Source organism: Centropristis striata, chromosome 16 (genome assembly GCF_030273125.1).
Source record: "Centropristis striata isolate RG_2023a ecotype Rhode Island chromosome 16, C.striata_1.0, whole genome shotgun sequence".
In the NCBI taxonomy this organism is placed as follows: Eukaryota; Metazoa; Chordata; class Actinopteri; order Perciformes; family Serranidae; genus Centropristis; species Centropristis striata.
In genome coordinates, this window is record NC_081532.1 from 1,845,575 (window position 1) to 1,858,257 (window position 12,683).

The following is a 12,683-nucleotide window of genomic DNA, read 5'->3' on the forward strand; positions in this document are numbered from 1 at the left end:
GAACGATCCCACCAAGGAACGATCCCACCAAAGAAGGATCCCACCAAGGAACGATCCCACCAAGGAAGGATCCTACCAAGGAACGATCCCACCAAGGAAGGATCCCACCAAAGACGGATCCCACCAAAGACGGATCCCACCAAGGATTACCACTTTCACCACTTTCATTTACTTCTTCATCCACTGATAAAATTATATTTGTATTTCTAAACCAATTAGAGACGCTATATGTAGCTTTTGTGTACATAATTATTTGCTCTCGTGTCTTTATTTGTAAACAGTTTGATGTCAACATCAAAAGAAAGTATGACTCAAGTTTTTATCTACGACATAAAGAAACCTGGGTCATTTTCGGGCAGACGGGTCTTTCTGGAGGAGGTTTCCTGTGAGAAACCACACAGTCACACTTCCTCTTTCACTTTGATCATATAAAGTCTGCTGCTGCTGAGTTCAGAGTTATTCAGCAGAAAGTAACAGAGTTCCTTATCTCTGAACTTTGACATGCAGCATACCACTCTTAGAGCGTAACAGAAAGAAACAAAGAACAAAGGAACAGAGCAGCCAGTAAATTGCATAAGAGAAGCTTCGTTTTGACCAAGAGAAGCTAAACGCTCTGGTGATAATCTATAATCGGTCCTGTGTGGAGCTCTGATGGCGGCGATGGTCGACTCTGTGTTTGTTACTGTGATTCTCGTCTTGTGTGCTCTGGGAGGACAAACACTGGAGCTGCTGAGGGTGACGGCAACATCAGGAAGTGAGTACCAATCTGAAAATACTCATCAAATTTATAGAGTTTGTGGTTCTGAAGATGTGCAGGTGCTTCCAACATGCACAAGACTAAAACGTTTTGAGGTTTTATAAATATCAGATGTTTCTTGTTTTCTTTTATTCTTGCATCTGAAAAAGGCTGAAGTGATCTGTGAGTAAATACTAATGATTTAATTTAGAAGTAATAGATTTTTTCATTACTTCTAAAGTGTAGAAGTGCTTGAATTTAGTCTGTGACCTCTGTTTAGACATTTTTTCTGAGAGAGAAACAACTAGTTCCTCTTATATTGAACTGTAAAGCTTTCAAGAATACAAAAAAAAAATCTGTATCTTGTTCTGTATTTTTGTGCTCAAACAAGGACGAATGGATCAAGGATATAAAAATGAGGTTTATGCAGAAAAAAAGTTGAAAAAAATATGAATATGTAAAGTTTTTATAGCATTTTTTTGGAAGTGGATATTTTCATCCCAAAGGGTCTGAAAGGGAAGTAAATTAGAGACCAGAGGGATAAATAGAAGCAAAAGCGTTAAAAAATATAAACAATCTGTATTTTATTCTGTATTGTATGCTCAAACAAGGACAAATGGATCAAGGATATAAAATTAAATAATTGAAATAATTTACAATTAAATAATTAAAACACCTTTAAATAGAAGCAAAAGTGTTAAAAAAATAAATAAAAAAAGCTGTATTTTATGCTCAAACAAGGACAAATGGAACAAGGATATAAAATTAAATAATTTACATAATTAAATAATTAAAACACCTTTAAATAAAATCAAAAGCTTTCAAGAATACAAAAAAAATCTGTATTTTATTCTGTATTTTTGTGCTCAAACAAGGACAAATGGATCAAGGATATAAAATCAAATAATTTACATAATTAAATAATTAAAACACCTTTAAATAGAAGCAAAAGCATTAAAAAATAAAACAAAAAAATCTGTATTTCATTCTGTATTTTATGCTCAAACAAGGACAAATAGAACAAGGATATAAAATTACATAATTGAAATAATTTAATTATTAAAACATCTTTAAATAAAAGCAAAAGCTTTGAAGAACACAAAAACAATTCTGTATTTTATTCTGTATTTTATGCTCAAACAAGGACAAATGGATCAAGTATATAAAATTAAATAATTAAAAAAATTAAAACACCTTTAAATAGAAGCAAAAGCATTAAAGAATACAAAAAAAATCTGTATTTCATTCTGTATTTTATGCTCAAACAAGGACAAATAGAACAAGGATATAAAATTACATAATTGAAATAATTTAATAATTAAAACATCTTTAAATAAAAGCAAAAGCTTTCAAGAATACAAAAAAAAATCTGTATTTTATTCTGTATTTTTTGCTCAAACAAGGACAAATGGAACAAGGATATAAAATTACATAATTTACATAATTAAATTATTTTTGTTTTATTTTGGAGAACATGATATCCCTCTTGTTCATATTTAGTTTAATTTATTTTTAAAAAATAATTAATTTTACCCTTTATGTGGCAAACAAACGAGGACAAATGGATCAAGGATACAAAATGCAATAATTAAAATAGTTAAAACACCTTTAAATAGAAGCAAAAGCGTTAAAAAATCCAAACATGTTCTGTATTTTCTGCTCTGCTCATGTTGCTCATCATGTCGTTCCTCCCTCAGATCCTCCCTCGACTCCCATGGTGCATTGCAGGTGTGCGAGCTACCCCAACGTGACCCTCTGCTCCTGGCCCGAACCCCCCCACTCCCCCCCAACACGCTACATCGCCACCTACAGGTACACAAAGACCCTTCCTCCTCCTCCTCCTCCTCCTCCTCCTCCTCCTCCTCCTCCTCCTCCTCCTCCTCCTCCTCCTCCTCCTCCTCCTCCTCCTGCTGCTGCTGCTCCTCCTCCTCCTCCTCCTCCTCCTGCCCCTCCTTCTCCTCCTCCTAGTTTTTCAGATAAATAAAAAATTAAGCTGTCACTGTGCAAAAATTAGCAAAGTAGTTTTGGAAGTGAGATGTGAAATATAGTGAAAAACCTATTAATAATTCACATTGAATATATATGCTATAAATAATAAATATAAATAATGCTATAAATATTTCCCAGTATGAAAGATAAGCCTGTATTCTATTTAATTAATTTAATTTATTTGAGTTCATTTAATTTAATTTAATTCATTTATTTTTTAAATGCATTTTATTTTTGTTTATTTATTTGTTTACTTATTTTTTAACTTTATTTATTTATTTTTACTTCATTTTATTTATTTATTTAACTTTATTTTATATTTATTTATTTATTATTTCTTTTAACTTTATTTTTAGTTATTATATTTTTATATTGTCTATTTATCTATCAACTTTATGTTATTTGTTTATTTTTTTACTTTATTTAATTATTCATTAATTCGTTCATTCATTCATTTATTTATTTATTTACTTATTTATTAATAAGCCTCTGCTCCTGGCCCGAACCCCCCCACTCCTCCCCAACACACTACATCGCCACCTACAGGTACAGGAAGCACCTTCCTCCTCTTCCTCCTCCTCCTCCTCCTCCTCTTCCTCCTCCTCCTCCTCCTCCTCCTGCTCCTCCTCCTGCTCCTCCTGCTGACCCAAACCACTGACTCCTTTTAGCAGAAACCCTCTGCAGCCATCATGTGTCATTAAGGAGCTCATTAGTTTGTGTTAATGTGTTTTTCAGTGAGAGACACAGACAGACGGTGACTGAGGAATGTCGAGTCATCGAAGCCGGATCTGAGTCTTCTGATCCTTCTGCAGCATCGACACCTTCATCTGAACAGGTAACACCTTTATTCACCAAGGAGGGGCTGAAAACTTTACTTAAAATTTACCTTGACAAGATTTATTCATTAAGTCAAGTCAAGTCAAAGTTTATTTATTGACATTTAAAAACAACCTCAGTTGACCAAAGTGCTGTACAGTTATACACAAATATACACAAATGAGTTAGAGTTAAAAAAGAAAATAAAAAAGTAAAAAAAAGTAAAAGGGTGCTTCTAAAACGAGATTTAAAAAAAACCTTTAGATTTACAAGTGTTTTTCTGTTTTGGTCATTTTGTGACCGAAAAATACCTAAAAATTAAAAATTATTCCAAAAAAAAAAAAAGACACGAAATGACCAAAAAAGACTAATAAAAGACACAAAAAAGACACAAAAAACTACAAAAAAGGGCACAAAATGACCAAAAAAGGAAACAAAAGATGTAAAATAACAAAAAAAGACAAAAAATTCCCCAAAAAATACACAAAGACGTAGAAATTATCAAAAAAGACACAAAAACAAAATAAAAATATGTAAAATCAGAAAAAAGATGTACATTAAGATATATAAAGAGACACAGAAATAGTTATTTTAGGAAAATTAAGATTATTGAATCTAGAAATAAGCATGTTGAACACTTAAAATAATAAATTAACTCTTAAAACCAGATAAATTAAAGCTGCCAGCAGTGATGAACTGGCCCGAGCAGAGTGACCTGATGATTATTTGGTTCTTACCAAGATAAAAAAAAGTGTTTGATTTTTTTTGGTCATTTTGTGTCACTTTTGTACATTCTTTTTTATCTTTTTTGGTCATTTTGTGACCGAAAAAGATGTAAAATGACACACACAAAAAAAAAGACATAAAAAGACCAAAAAAAGACACCAAAAAGACGGAAAAATTATCAAAAAAAGACACAAAATGACCAAAAAAATACACAAAAGATGTAAAAATTATCAAAAAAAGACACAAAAACAAAGCAAAAAGATGTAAAATCACCATAAAAAGATGTAAATTGAGATAGAAAATGACACAAAAAAAGACACAGAATGACCAAAAAAGACAAAAATGACAAAAAAAGACACAAAAAAGATGTAAAACTTATCAAAAAAAGACACAAAATGACCAAAAAAAAGATGTAAAGTTACAAAAAAGACACAAAAAGACCAAAAAATACCAAAAAAAGACACAAAAAAGACATGAAAATGATCCAAAAAAAGACACAAAATGACCTAAAAAAGACACAAAAACAAAACAAAAAGATGTAAAATCACAAAAAACAGCATAGCAGAGTGACATGACAATTATTTGTTTCTTACCAAGATAAGAAACCTTTAGATGTAGAAGTGTTGGATCATTGATCTTATTTTACCGTGCTCGTGATCCATGAGAGCAGCACGCTGTCTTCAGCTGATGGGGGACTTCCAGAAACTCCATCTGATTTCAGTCAAAATGAAACCAAGCACACACCAATGATTACCGTTTAAATTATGGTGAAAATATAACCGTAATATTGATCCACACGTTCTCATCTGCATGTCTGAACTGGTCTCAGTGGATCGGGTTTTGGAAAACCCCTGTTTAGATTCCTGGTGATAAAGTCTGTGTAACAGACCAGAACAGTTTCACGTTGTTTTGTGAGTCTGTGAGATTAGAGAAGTCAGCAGCTCTGCTTTGGTTTCTAGCAATCATGCATTTATTCTTTTGGGAATTCTACTCAGCATCTGTCTGCTTATGCACGTACTGTATCTATATTTTATTTATTGTGTAGTCGTTTTTCAGATAAATAAAAAATTAAGCTGTCACTGTGCAAAAATTAGCAAAGTAGTTTTGGAAGTGAGATGTGAAATATAGTGAAAAACCTATTAATAATTCACATTGAATATATATGCTATAAATAATATATATTTCCCAGTATGAAAAATAAGCCTGTACTCTATTTAATTGATTTAATTTATTTTAGTTAATTTAATTTAATTTAATTTAATTATTTTTTATTTATTTATTTATTCATTCATTTATTTTGATTCATTTATTTGTTTATTTTTTTACTTCATTTTTAAAATGTATTTATTAATTTATTTTTTAACTTTAATTTATTTTATTTATTTTTTAAACCTTATTTATTTATTCAATTATTTCTATATTTTTTAACTTTATTTTATTTTATTTATTTATTTTTAACTTTATTTATTTATTCATTTTTTCATTGATTCATTTATTCATTCCTTCATTAATTCATTTATCTATCTATTTATGTATTTATTTATTCATTTATTATTTATTTATTTATTTATTTATTTATTCATTTATTTATCTATCTATTCATTCATTCATTTATTTATTTATTTATTTATTCATTTATTCATTCATTCATTCATTTATTTATTTATCTATTTATCTATTCATTCATTCATTCATTCATTCATTTATTTATTTATTCATCTATTAACTTTATTGTATTTTATTTATTTATTTATTCATTTATTTTTTAACTTTATTTTATTTTATTTACTTATTTTTTAACTTTATTTATTTATTCATTTTTTCATTGATTCATTTATTCATTCATTCCTTCATTAATTCATTTATCTATCTATCTATCTATTTATTTATTTATTTATTTATTTATTCATTCATTCATTTATTGAATGATTTATTTATTTATCTATTAATCTATGTATCTATCTATCTATGTATCTATGTGTAGCTGTGGCACTGTGTCCTTCCCAACCTGAAGCTCCTCACCGACTACATCCTGAACATCACGGCGGTTTATTCTGGAGGCAGCAGCTCTCATCTCTCCAGCTTCATGCTGGAGGAGATCGGTGAGATAAACGACTCTGATTGTTATAATAATCTATTGTTATAGTTTTATAAAGACCCAAAGATCTAAAACTCTCTTGTCTCTTCTGTCTGCAGTGAAACCAGATCCTCCTGTGGATGTTCGGGTTTCCCCTCATGAGACCAGAAACCTGCTGCTGAGGTGGTCTCCTCCCCCGACCTGGGCTAATCTAGACATCTTCCCCCTAAAATACCAGGTCCTGTACCAGTGGGACCACCGGGGCACCACCAAGTCTGCCACTGTAAGAAAAACCTCAACAGAAATACATTATTACACAGATACATATACGAAGGTTTGAAATTACCTAAACTTTCGAGGTATAAGTTTCAGAAAGTCCCTTTTAATGTTTTTTATAACATACTATATGTTTTTTTAACATATAATAAATAATATATATAACATATACTATTAAATATATTAATTATTGATTTTATTTTAATAAATACAAAAATAAAATAAACAAAGGTTAATAAATAAATAAAAATAAAATAAAGTTTAAAAATGAATAAATAAAGTTAAAACAATAAAATAAATAAAAATAAAATAAATAATAATAACATATGAATGTATTTATTATTATTATAATTATTATTGCCATATATTTATTATTATTACTAATGTCATTATTATTGTTATTATTAATAACTTATGCATGCATTTATGTATTTATTTATTATTATTATTATTATTATTTATTATTATTTAAATTTGTTTTTATTTGATTCTGTTTTATTAAATTAACAATCTAGAAGATTGTCATTTAAATTAATGTCACAGAAGTCACTATCAATAGCTGAATTAATTCATTTTTCACAGTATTTATATAGTAGCTGGATCTACTTTGTAATAAATAAAAAGTACATAAAATCTCACTTTATAAAATACATCTTTTAACAGATTCAGTCTACATGTTTTCCCATGTTATGTTTACAGTCTTTGTGCTAAGCTAAGCTAAGCTAAGCTAACCAGCTTCTTTAAACCAACTAATACAAAGAGAGTCTGCATTGTGTTTTGATATGGATGATTTTAATAAGTTGTTTCCTCCTCCAGCTGGGTCCGTTTGAGAGCACCTTTGCTGAGCTGAAGGGTCTGAGCCCCGGGAGGAGCTACCTGTTCCAGGTGTGTGCCAAGGAGCTGCTGGGTCTGGGGGAGTGCAGCGACTGGAGCTCACCTGTAAAGATCACCGTTCCAAAAACTAAACCATAGACACTTCCTGTTTTATTTAGACAGGTCACGTCTTTGAACTGCACAAGCAATGCAAGCACCAGCTGTTTATTTATTTATAAAGGTAATATATATTATATGTACAGTGTACAATCTGGATTTCCATTAAACATTTTAATATATATTTAATTTGAAATACTGTCGGTTGAGTTGTTTGTCTTTGGAGTAACCGAGAATATAGAAACCAAACTGTAAGACGTTTAATGTGACTGATGGTGGTGTGATGCTTTATGATCCTATTTGACATCTTTAAGAACCCTCTGGAGCAGAAACTCAAATTACCTGAGGGCCGCTGGAGGCAGTATCACAATGACCAAAGAAAGATACAAAATGACCAAAAAAGACACAAAATGACCAAAAAAGACACAAAATTACAAAAAAAGACACAAAATGACTGAAAAAACGCTAAATTACTTAAAAAAGACACAAAATTATCAAAAAATTTCACAGAATTACCAAAAAAGACACATAATTATTTAAAAAAAAGACACAAATGACCCAAAAAGACACAAAATGACAGAAAAAAACTAAATTACTTAAAAAAGAGACGAAATGACCAAAAAAAGATAAAGAATTACCAAAAAAGACACAAAATGACCCAAAAATACACAAAATTACTAAAAAAAGACACAAAATTATTTTAAAAAAGACAAAAATTACCAAAAAAAGACACAAAATTACTAAAAAAAGACACAAAACTATTTTAAAAAAGACAAAAATTACCAACAAAAGACACAAAATTACAAAAAAAGACACAAAATTACAAAAAAGACACAAATGACAAAAAAAGACACAAAATTACAAAAAAGACAGAGTATTATTAAAAAAAGACACTAAATTATTTAAAAAAAGACACAAAATTACCAAAATAAGTAATAAAATATATAGAACTTGATCCTAATTTAACTCTTCTATTTAATATTTGCAACCTGTGTTAAAAAAACAACATCATTTTCAAAATGAAAACTGATTTAATCCAACATGGCATGGTAAACATTTTTATAAGTGGTGCATACATGCAGAATGAAAAGTATTAAAAAAAAAAAAAAAGCTCAAGACTCCAAAGGGTTAAGACACATTTCATTATATTTTAGTTATTGTGTGCCAGCTCCACATTTATGTGAAAAATGTAATAAAAACCAGGTGTCTTGTCAGTCGATGACGTCGACGAGGTGGTCGGGGGTGACGAACTCTGAGTGTCGGACCCCCCCGGTTCACAAAAAGAACAAAAAAGACTTATAATGACCAAAAAAAGAAACAAAATTAACAAAAAATATGTATAATGACCAAAAAAGACACAAAATGAACAAAAAAAGACGTGAAATGACCAAAAAAAGACACAAAATTAACAAAAAAAGACGTAAAATGACCAAAAAAGACACAAATTGACAAAAAAAAGACAAAAAAAGACCAAAAAAAGACAAAAAAATACCAAAAAACAACATATAATGACCAAGAAAGACACAAAATAACCAAAAAAAGAAACAAAATGAAAGAAAAAAGACATATAATGACAAAAAAGCAACAAAATGAAAGAAAAAGGATGTATAATGACCAATAAGAAGGCACAATTGTAATGATTTTGTTTTTTATAAAAAAAAAACATGTTACATGTGAAAAACGTAATAAAACCAGGCGTTCCTCTACTGTCAGTCGATGACGTCGACCACCAGCGGGGTGACGAACTCTGAGTGCCGGACCCCCAGGGTGAAGGCCGGGGGTTTGGGGAGGTGGGTGTGGAACTTCTCGGGGCTGTAGGCTCCTGGTCCGGGGATGGCCGAGGAGTAGTTGGGCCTCTTCGTCCGTTTCTGGATGGAGAAGGAGGGCTGGCGCTGGTGGTAGATGTCTGGGTTGGTGGTGTCGTAGCGGGCCGGCCCGGGGCTCATGGAGAGGTCCTCAGACGGAGCGCCCACCTTCCTCCGCCCAGAGAAACTGAAGCTGGCGCTGGACGGTTTATTAGGGACCTGCTGGCCCAGCAGACTGGGGAGGCAGTAGCTGGGGAGGAGAGGAAACATACAAGGTGTTCAGTCTAAAAACCAGATCAAACAGTAAATCTGAGGGAAATGATCCTGCTGCATGGACAGATAATTTACCTTGACAACATTTATTAAATTAAGATTATTAAATCTAGAAATAAGCATGTTGAACACATAAAATAAGAAATTAACTCTTAAAACAAGATAAATGATCTAACACTTCTAAATCTAAAGTTTTTTTTATCTTGGTAAGAACCAAATAATCATCAGGTCACTCTGCTCGGGCCAGTTCATCACTGCTGGCAGCTTTACTTTATCTGGTTTTAAGAGTTAATTTATTTTTAAGTATGTTTAATATGTAAATGTTGGCCTCTGAAAAGTATGTCCATCTTTATGACTCAATACTTGGTTGGGGCTGTTTGACTTGAACTACTGTAAATGGACCGTTCCTGATATTCTAATTTCCTGACATGCACCTGTCAGTGTTTTTATGGCAGTTTAAGGAAGGGGACATTTTTTGTCCTCCAAGGAACAAGAGGGAGTTTTTTTAAATCTGAGACTGCACAAAGAATGCATCAGAAGTGATGTGTGAAAGTGAAAATGACTGTTACTATAGAATTTTATGGCATTTTTTCAGACACTAATTACATCAGAGCAACTCCTTTAAGAGGATGCACAGCTAAGCTCATTCTAAGGAAGTAAATCTTTTTTTTTTTTTTTAAACCTGCAAATATTACAATATACAGTCATGGAAAAAATTATATGACAAGCCTTTTTCTTCAATTTCGTATAGTGTCTGTGTCTCACCTGTTGGGGGCGGGGATAGCATCCGTGGAGCGGTATCTGGTGCGGGAGCTGATGGTGTAGGATGGCGGTCTGCGCTGAGCGTTGAGAGGTGGAGCCTTCTCTGGGCTGTAGGCCCCAGGGCCTGGAGTCTGGAACGGCTCGCCTGGGAACATGAATAGATATATTTTGTCATATGCTTTGTCTTTATTAGGGCCTCGGGGCAATCGCACCGAGCACTACTGTTATACTGTGGATTTCTTCTTCTTCCTCTTCCGGACACAATTTCGTCCCGCTACTAGTCAAGTTACTAGTCCCGCTACAAATGATATATCAAACGTGCGGTTTGATCGGGATTGGTGTGCTATTACTTTTCTCTACGGAATATGAATTTTTTGCGACATAAGTTGTGAAAAACTGCCCAAAATTTTGCATTGAAGTGAATGGGATGGCCGACAAAAAATGAGGGAAAAAGAACAATAATTGGAGATTTTTAAACGTCTACTTCTCCGGCATAATTTCACCTAGAGACTCCATTTAAACTTTAAACAGTAGACACAAGTCTTGTGTATCGGTGTATTAATCCACGTTTTGATAGGTCATATAGTTTTTTATCAATCCCTGTTCAATGACCATGATCATTTTTGGAGAAATTCTGAGATTATAATGGGTGTGTATTGCACGGAATGTTCGTGTCACTCGTGTGACATCATCGCCAGAGTGTAGAGGGAGAGAAAAAACTGTCAAAAAATAAATTTGAAAACTGCGCTCCAGGCCGCAAATTCCACTCTACAGAAATAATTTATACATAGAAACGTAGGAAAATTAGTCTTCTCCCTCACAATCCTCTGGTAAAGCTATCAGAGTTATAGTTTGGGCGTAGGACGCACAGATGCGCCACCAACACGCACCAACAGCCTCATTGGCTCCCATTTTAAAAACGCAGGAAGATTTCTGAAAAAGGGAAATGTAACAGTTTTTCTAGATCGCTCTAACAAAGCTATTTTTTATTTTTCTTTAAAAAAAAACATATGTAGACGTTCAGGAAGAACTCAGGACGCTCAAAGTGAAGTCGGATCAATGATAGGTATTATGGTTTTGCCGAAAATGCTTTCTGTTCGAGGCCAGAAATTCCAGTCTGTCCACCTCTGGCTGCTGTCACTGTTCAGGAACATTCAGGTGGCAGTTAATTCTGTTGATTGCTCTGATTGCCTTTGATCTTTGCTGTGATTACAGTTACACAGTCCTTTTCAAATACTTGAAGAGGAATGCTTGTATTAGGTGTGCTCCTTGTATATTATATAGTATCATAACATTACTAGTATTAATTGTTATAAGTCTCTGAAGAATCTCATCATAGTGTACACACACCGGCAGTAGCCCCCGTGGCCCTTTCAGAATTTACCCAGATGAAATTTTCTAGTTGGAATTTTGTTATATTACACTGCAAAAAAGGTGCTTTTAAAAACAAGATAAAAACACTAAACCTGAGGGAAATCCTAATCTAATTTAGTTACTTTTAAAATCAAGTTACTGTGGCAACACTGGTGCTGTTAAGATTGTAACAACCCCTGAAGCAAATGTGTGATTTGTGATACTGGGTTAAATTGACTTGACTTAAATCAGAATTTGTTTGGTAACTTCTTTTCTCTATTAAATTGAAAACAATCTGCAGCGCTGAATGAATGAATGGAAGAAGGCACAAGTTGAAAGAACTCTCTAATCCTCTTCTAATCTCTCTACAGTGTGACGAGATGAAGGAAAATCCTTCTTTACCTAATTAACCTGGAAGGCTGTTTGTGTGTGTTTCAAGATGTTTTATTCATCAGTTGAACTACTTTCTGTGGTTAAATCATTCCATCTACAGCAGGGGTCTCAAACTGAAATTACCTGGGGGCCGCTGGAGGCAGAATCAACATGACCAAAAAAAGACACTAAATTACTAAAAAAAGACACAAAATGACAGAAAAAAAAAACTAAATTACTTTAAAAAAGAAACAAAATGACAAAAAAGACGCAGAATTACCAAAAAAGACACAAAATGATTTTAAAAAGACACAAAATGACAAAAAAATGCACATAATTACCAAAAAAGACACAAAATTATTTTAAAAAGACACAAAATGCCCCAAAAAAAGACACAAAATGACAAAAAAGACACAAAATGACAGAAAAAAAAACTAAATTACTTAAAAAAGAAACAAAATGACCAAAAAAAAGACACAGAATTACCAAAAAAAGACACAAAATTATTGTAAAAAGATACAAAATGACACCAAAAAGACACAAAATTGCCAAAAAATACATAAAATGA

General features: G+C 32.2%; 2 protein-coding genes across 2 annotated transcripts in view; one reads left to right on the plus strand and one right to left on the minus strand.

Moving 5' to 3' along the window:
- The first annotated feature begins 346 nt into the window (after positions 1–346).
- On the plus strand, positions 347–7,833 carry ebi3 (Epstein-Barr virus induced 3). The gene is made up of 6 exons (XM_059353748.1): positions 347–754; positions 2,434–2,548; positions 3,461–3,560; positions 6,252–6,369; positions 6,464–6,627; positions 7,437–7,833. Exons 1-6 carry the CDS (start codon positions 652–654, stop codon positions 7,590–7,592), a joined length of 756 nt encoding a protein of 251 aa, XP_059209731.1. The 5' UTR covers positions 347–651; the 3' UTR covers positions 7,593–7,833.
- A 1,426-nt stretch (positions 7,834–9,259) lies between these two features.
- odf3l2a (outer dense fiber of sperm tails 3-like 2a) overlaps positions 9,260–12,683 on the minus strand; it is a 6,269-nt gene continuing 2,845 nt past the window's right edge. The window contains exons 4-6 of the mRNA XM_059353879.1: positions 12,155–12,162; positions 10,394–10,521; positions 9,260–9,605 (exon numbers count right to left, since the gene is read on the minus strand). Of these exons, the coding sequence (XP_059209862.1) occupies positions 9,260–9,605; positions 10,394–10,521; positions 12,155–12,162 (482 nt within the window). The remainder of the gene's footprint in view (positions 9,606–10,393; positions 10,522–12,154; positions 12,163–12,683) is intronic.

Coding starts and splice junctions, on each gene's coding strand:
- ebi3 (XM_059353748.1), top strand. CDS start 652: ATGGCGGCGATGGTCGACTCTGTGTTTGTTACTGTGATTCTCGTCTTG. Junction 755..2,433: donor GGTGACGGCAACATCAGGAA/GTGAGTACCAAT, acceptor TTCCTCCCTCAG/ATCCTCCCTCGACTCCCATG. Junction 2,549..3,460: donor CGCTACATCGCCACCTACAG/GTACACAAAGAC, acceptor TGTGTTTTTCAG/TGAGAGACACAGACAGACGG.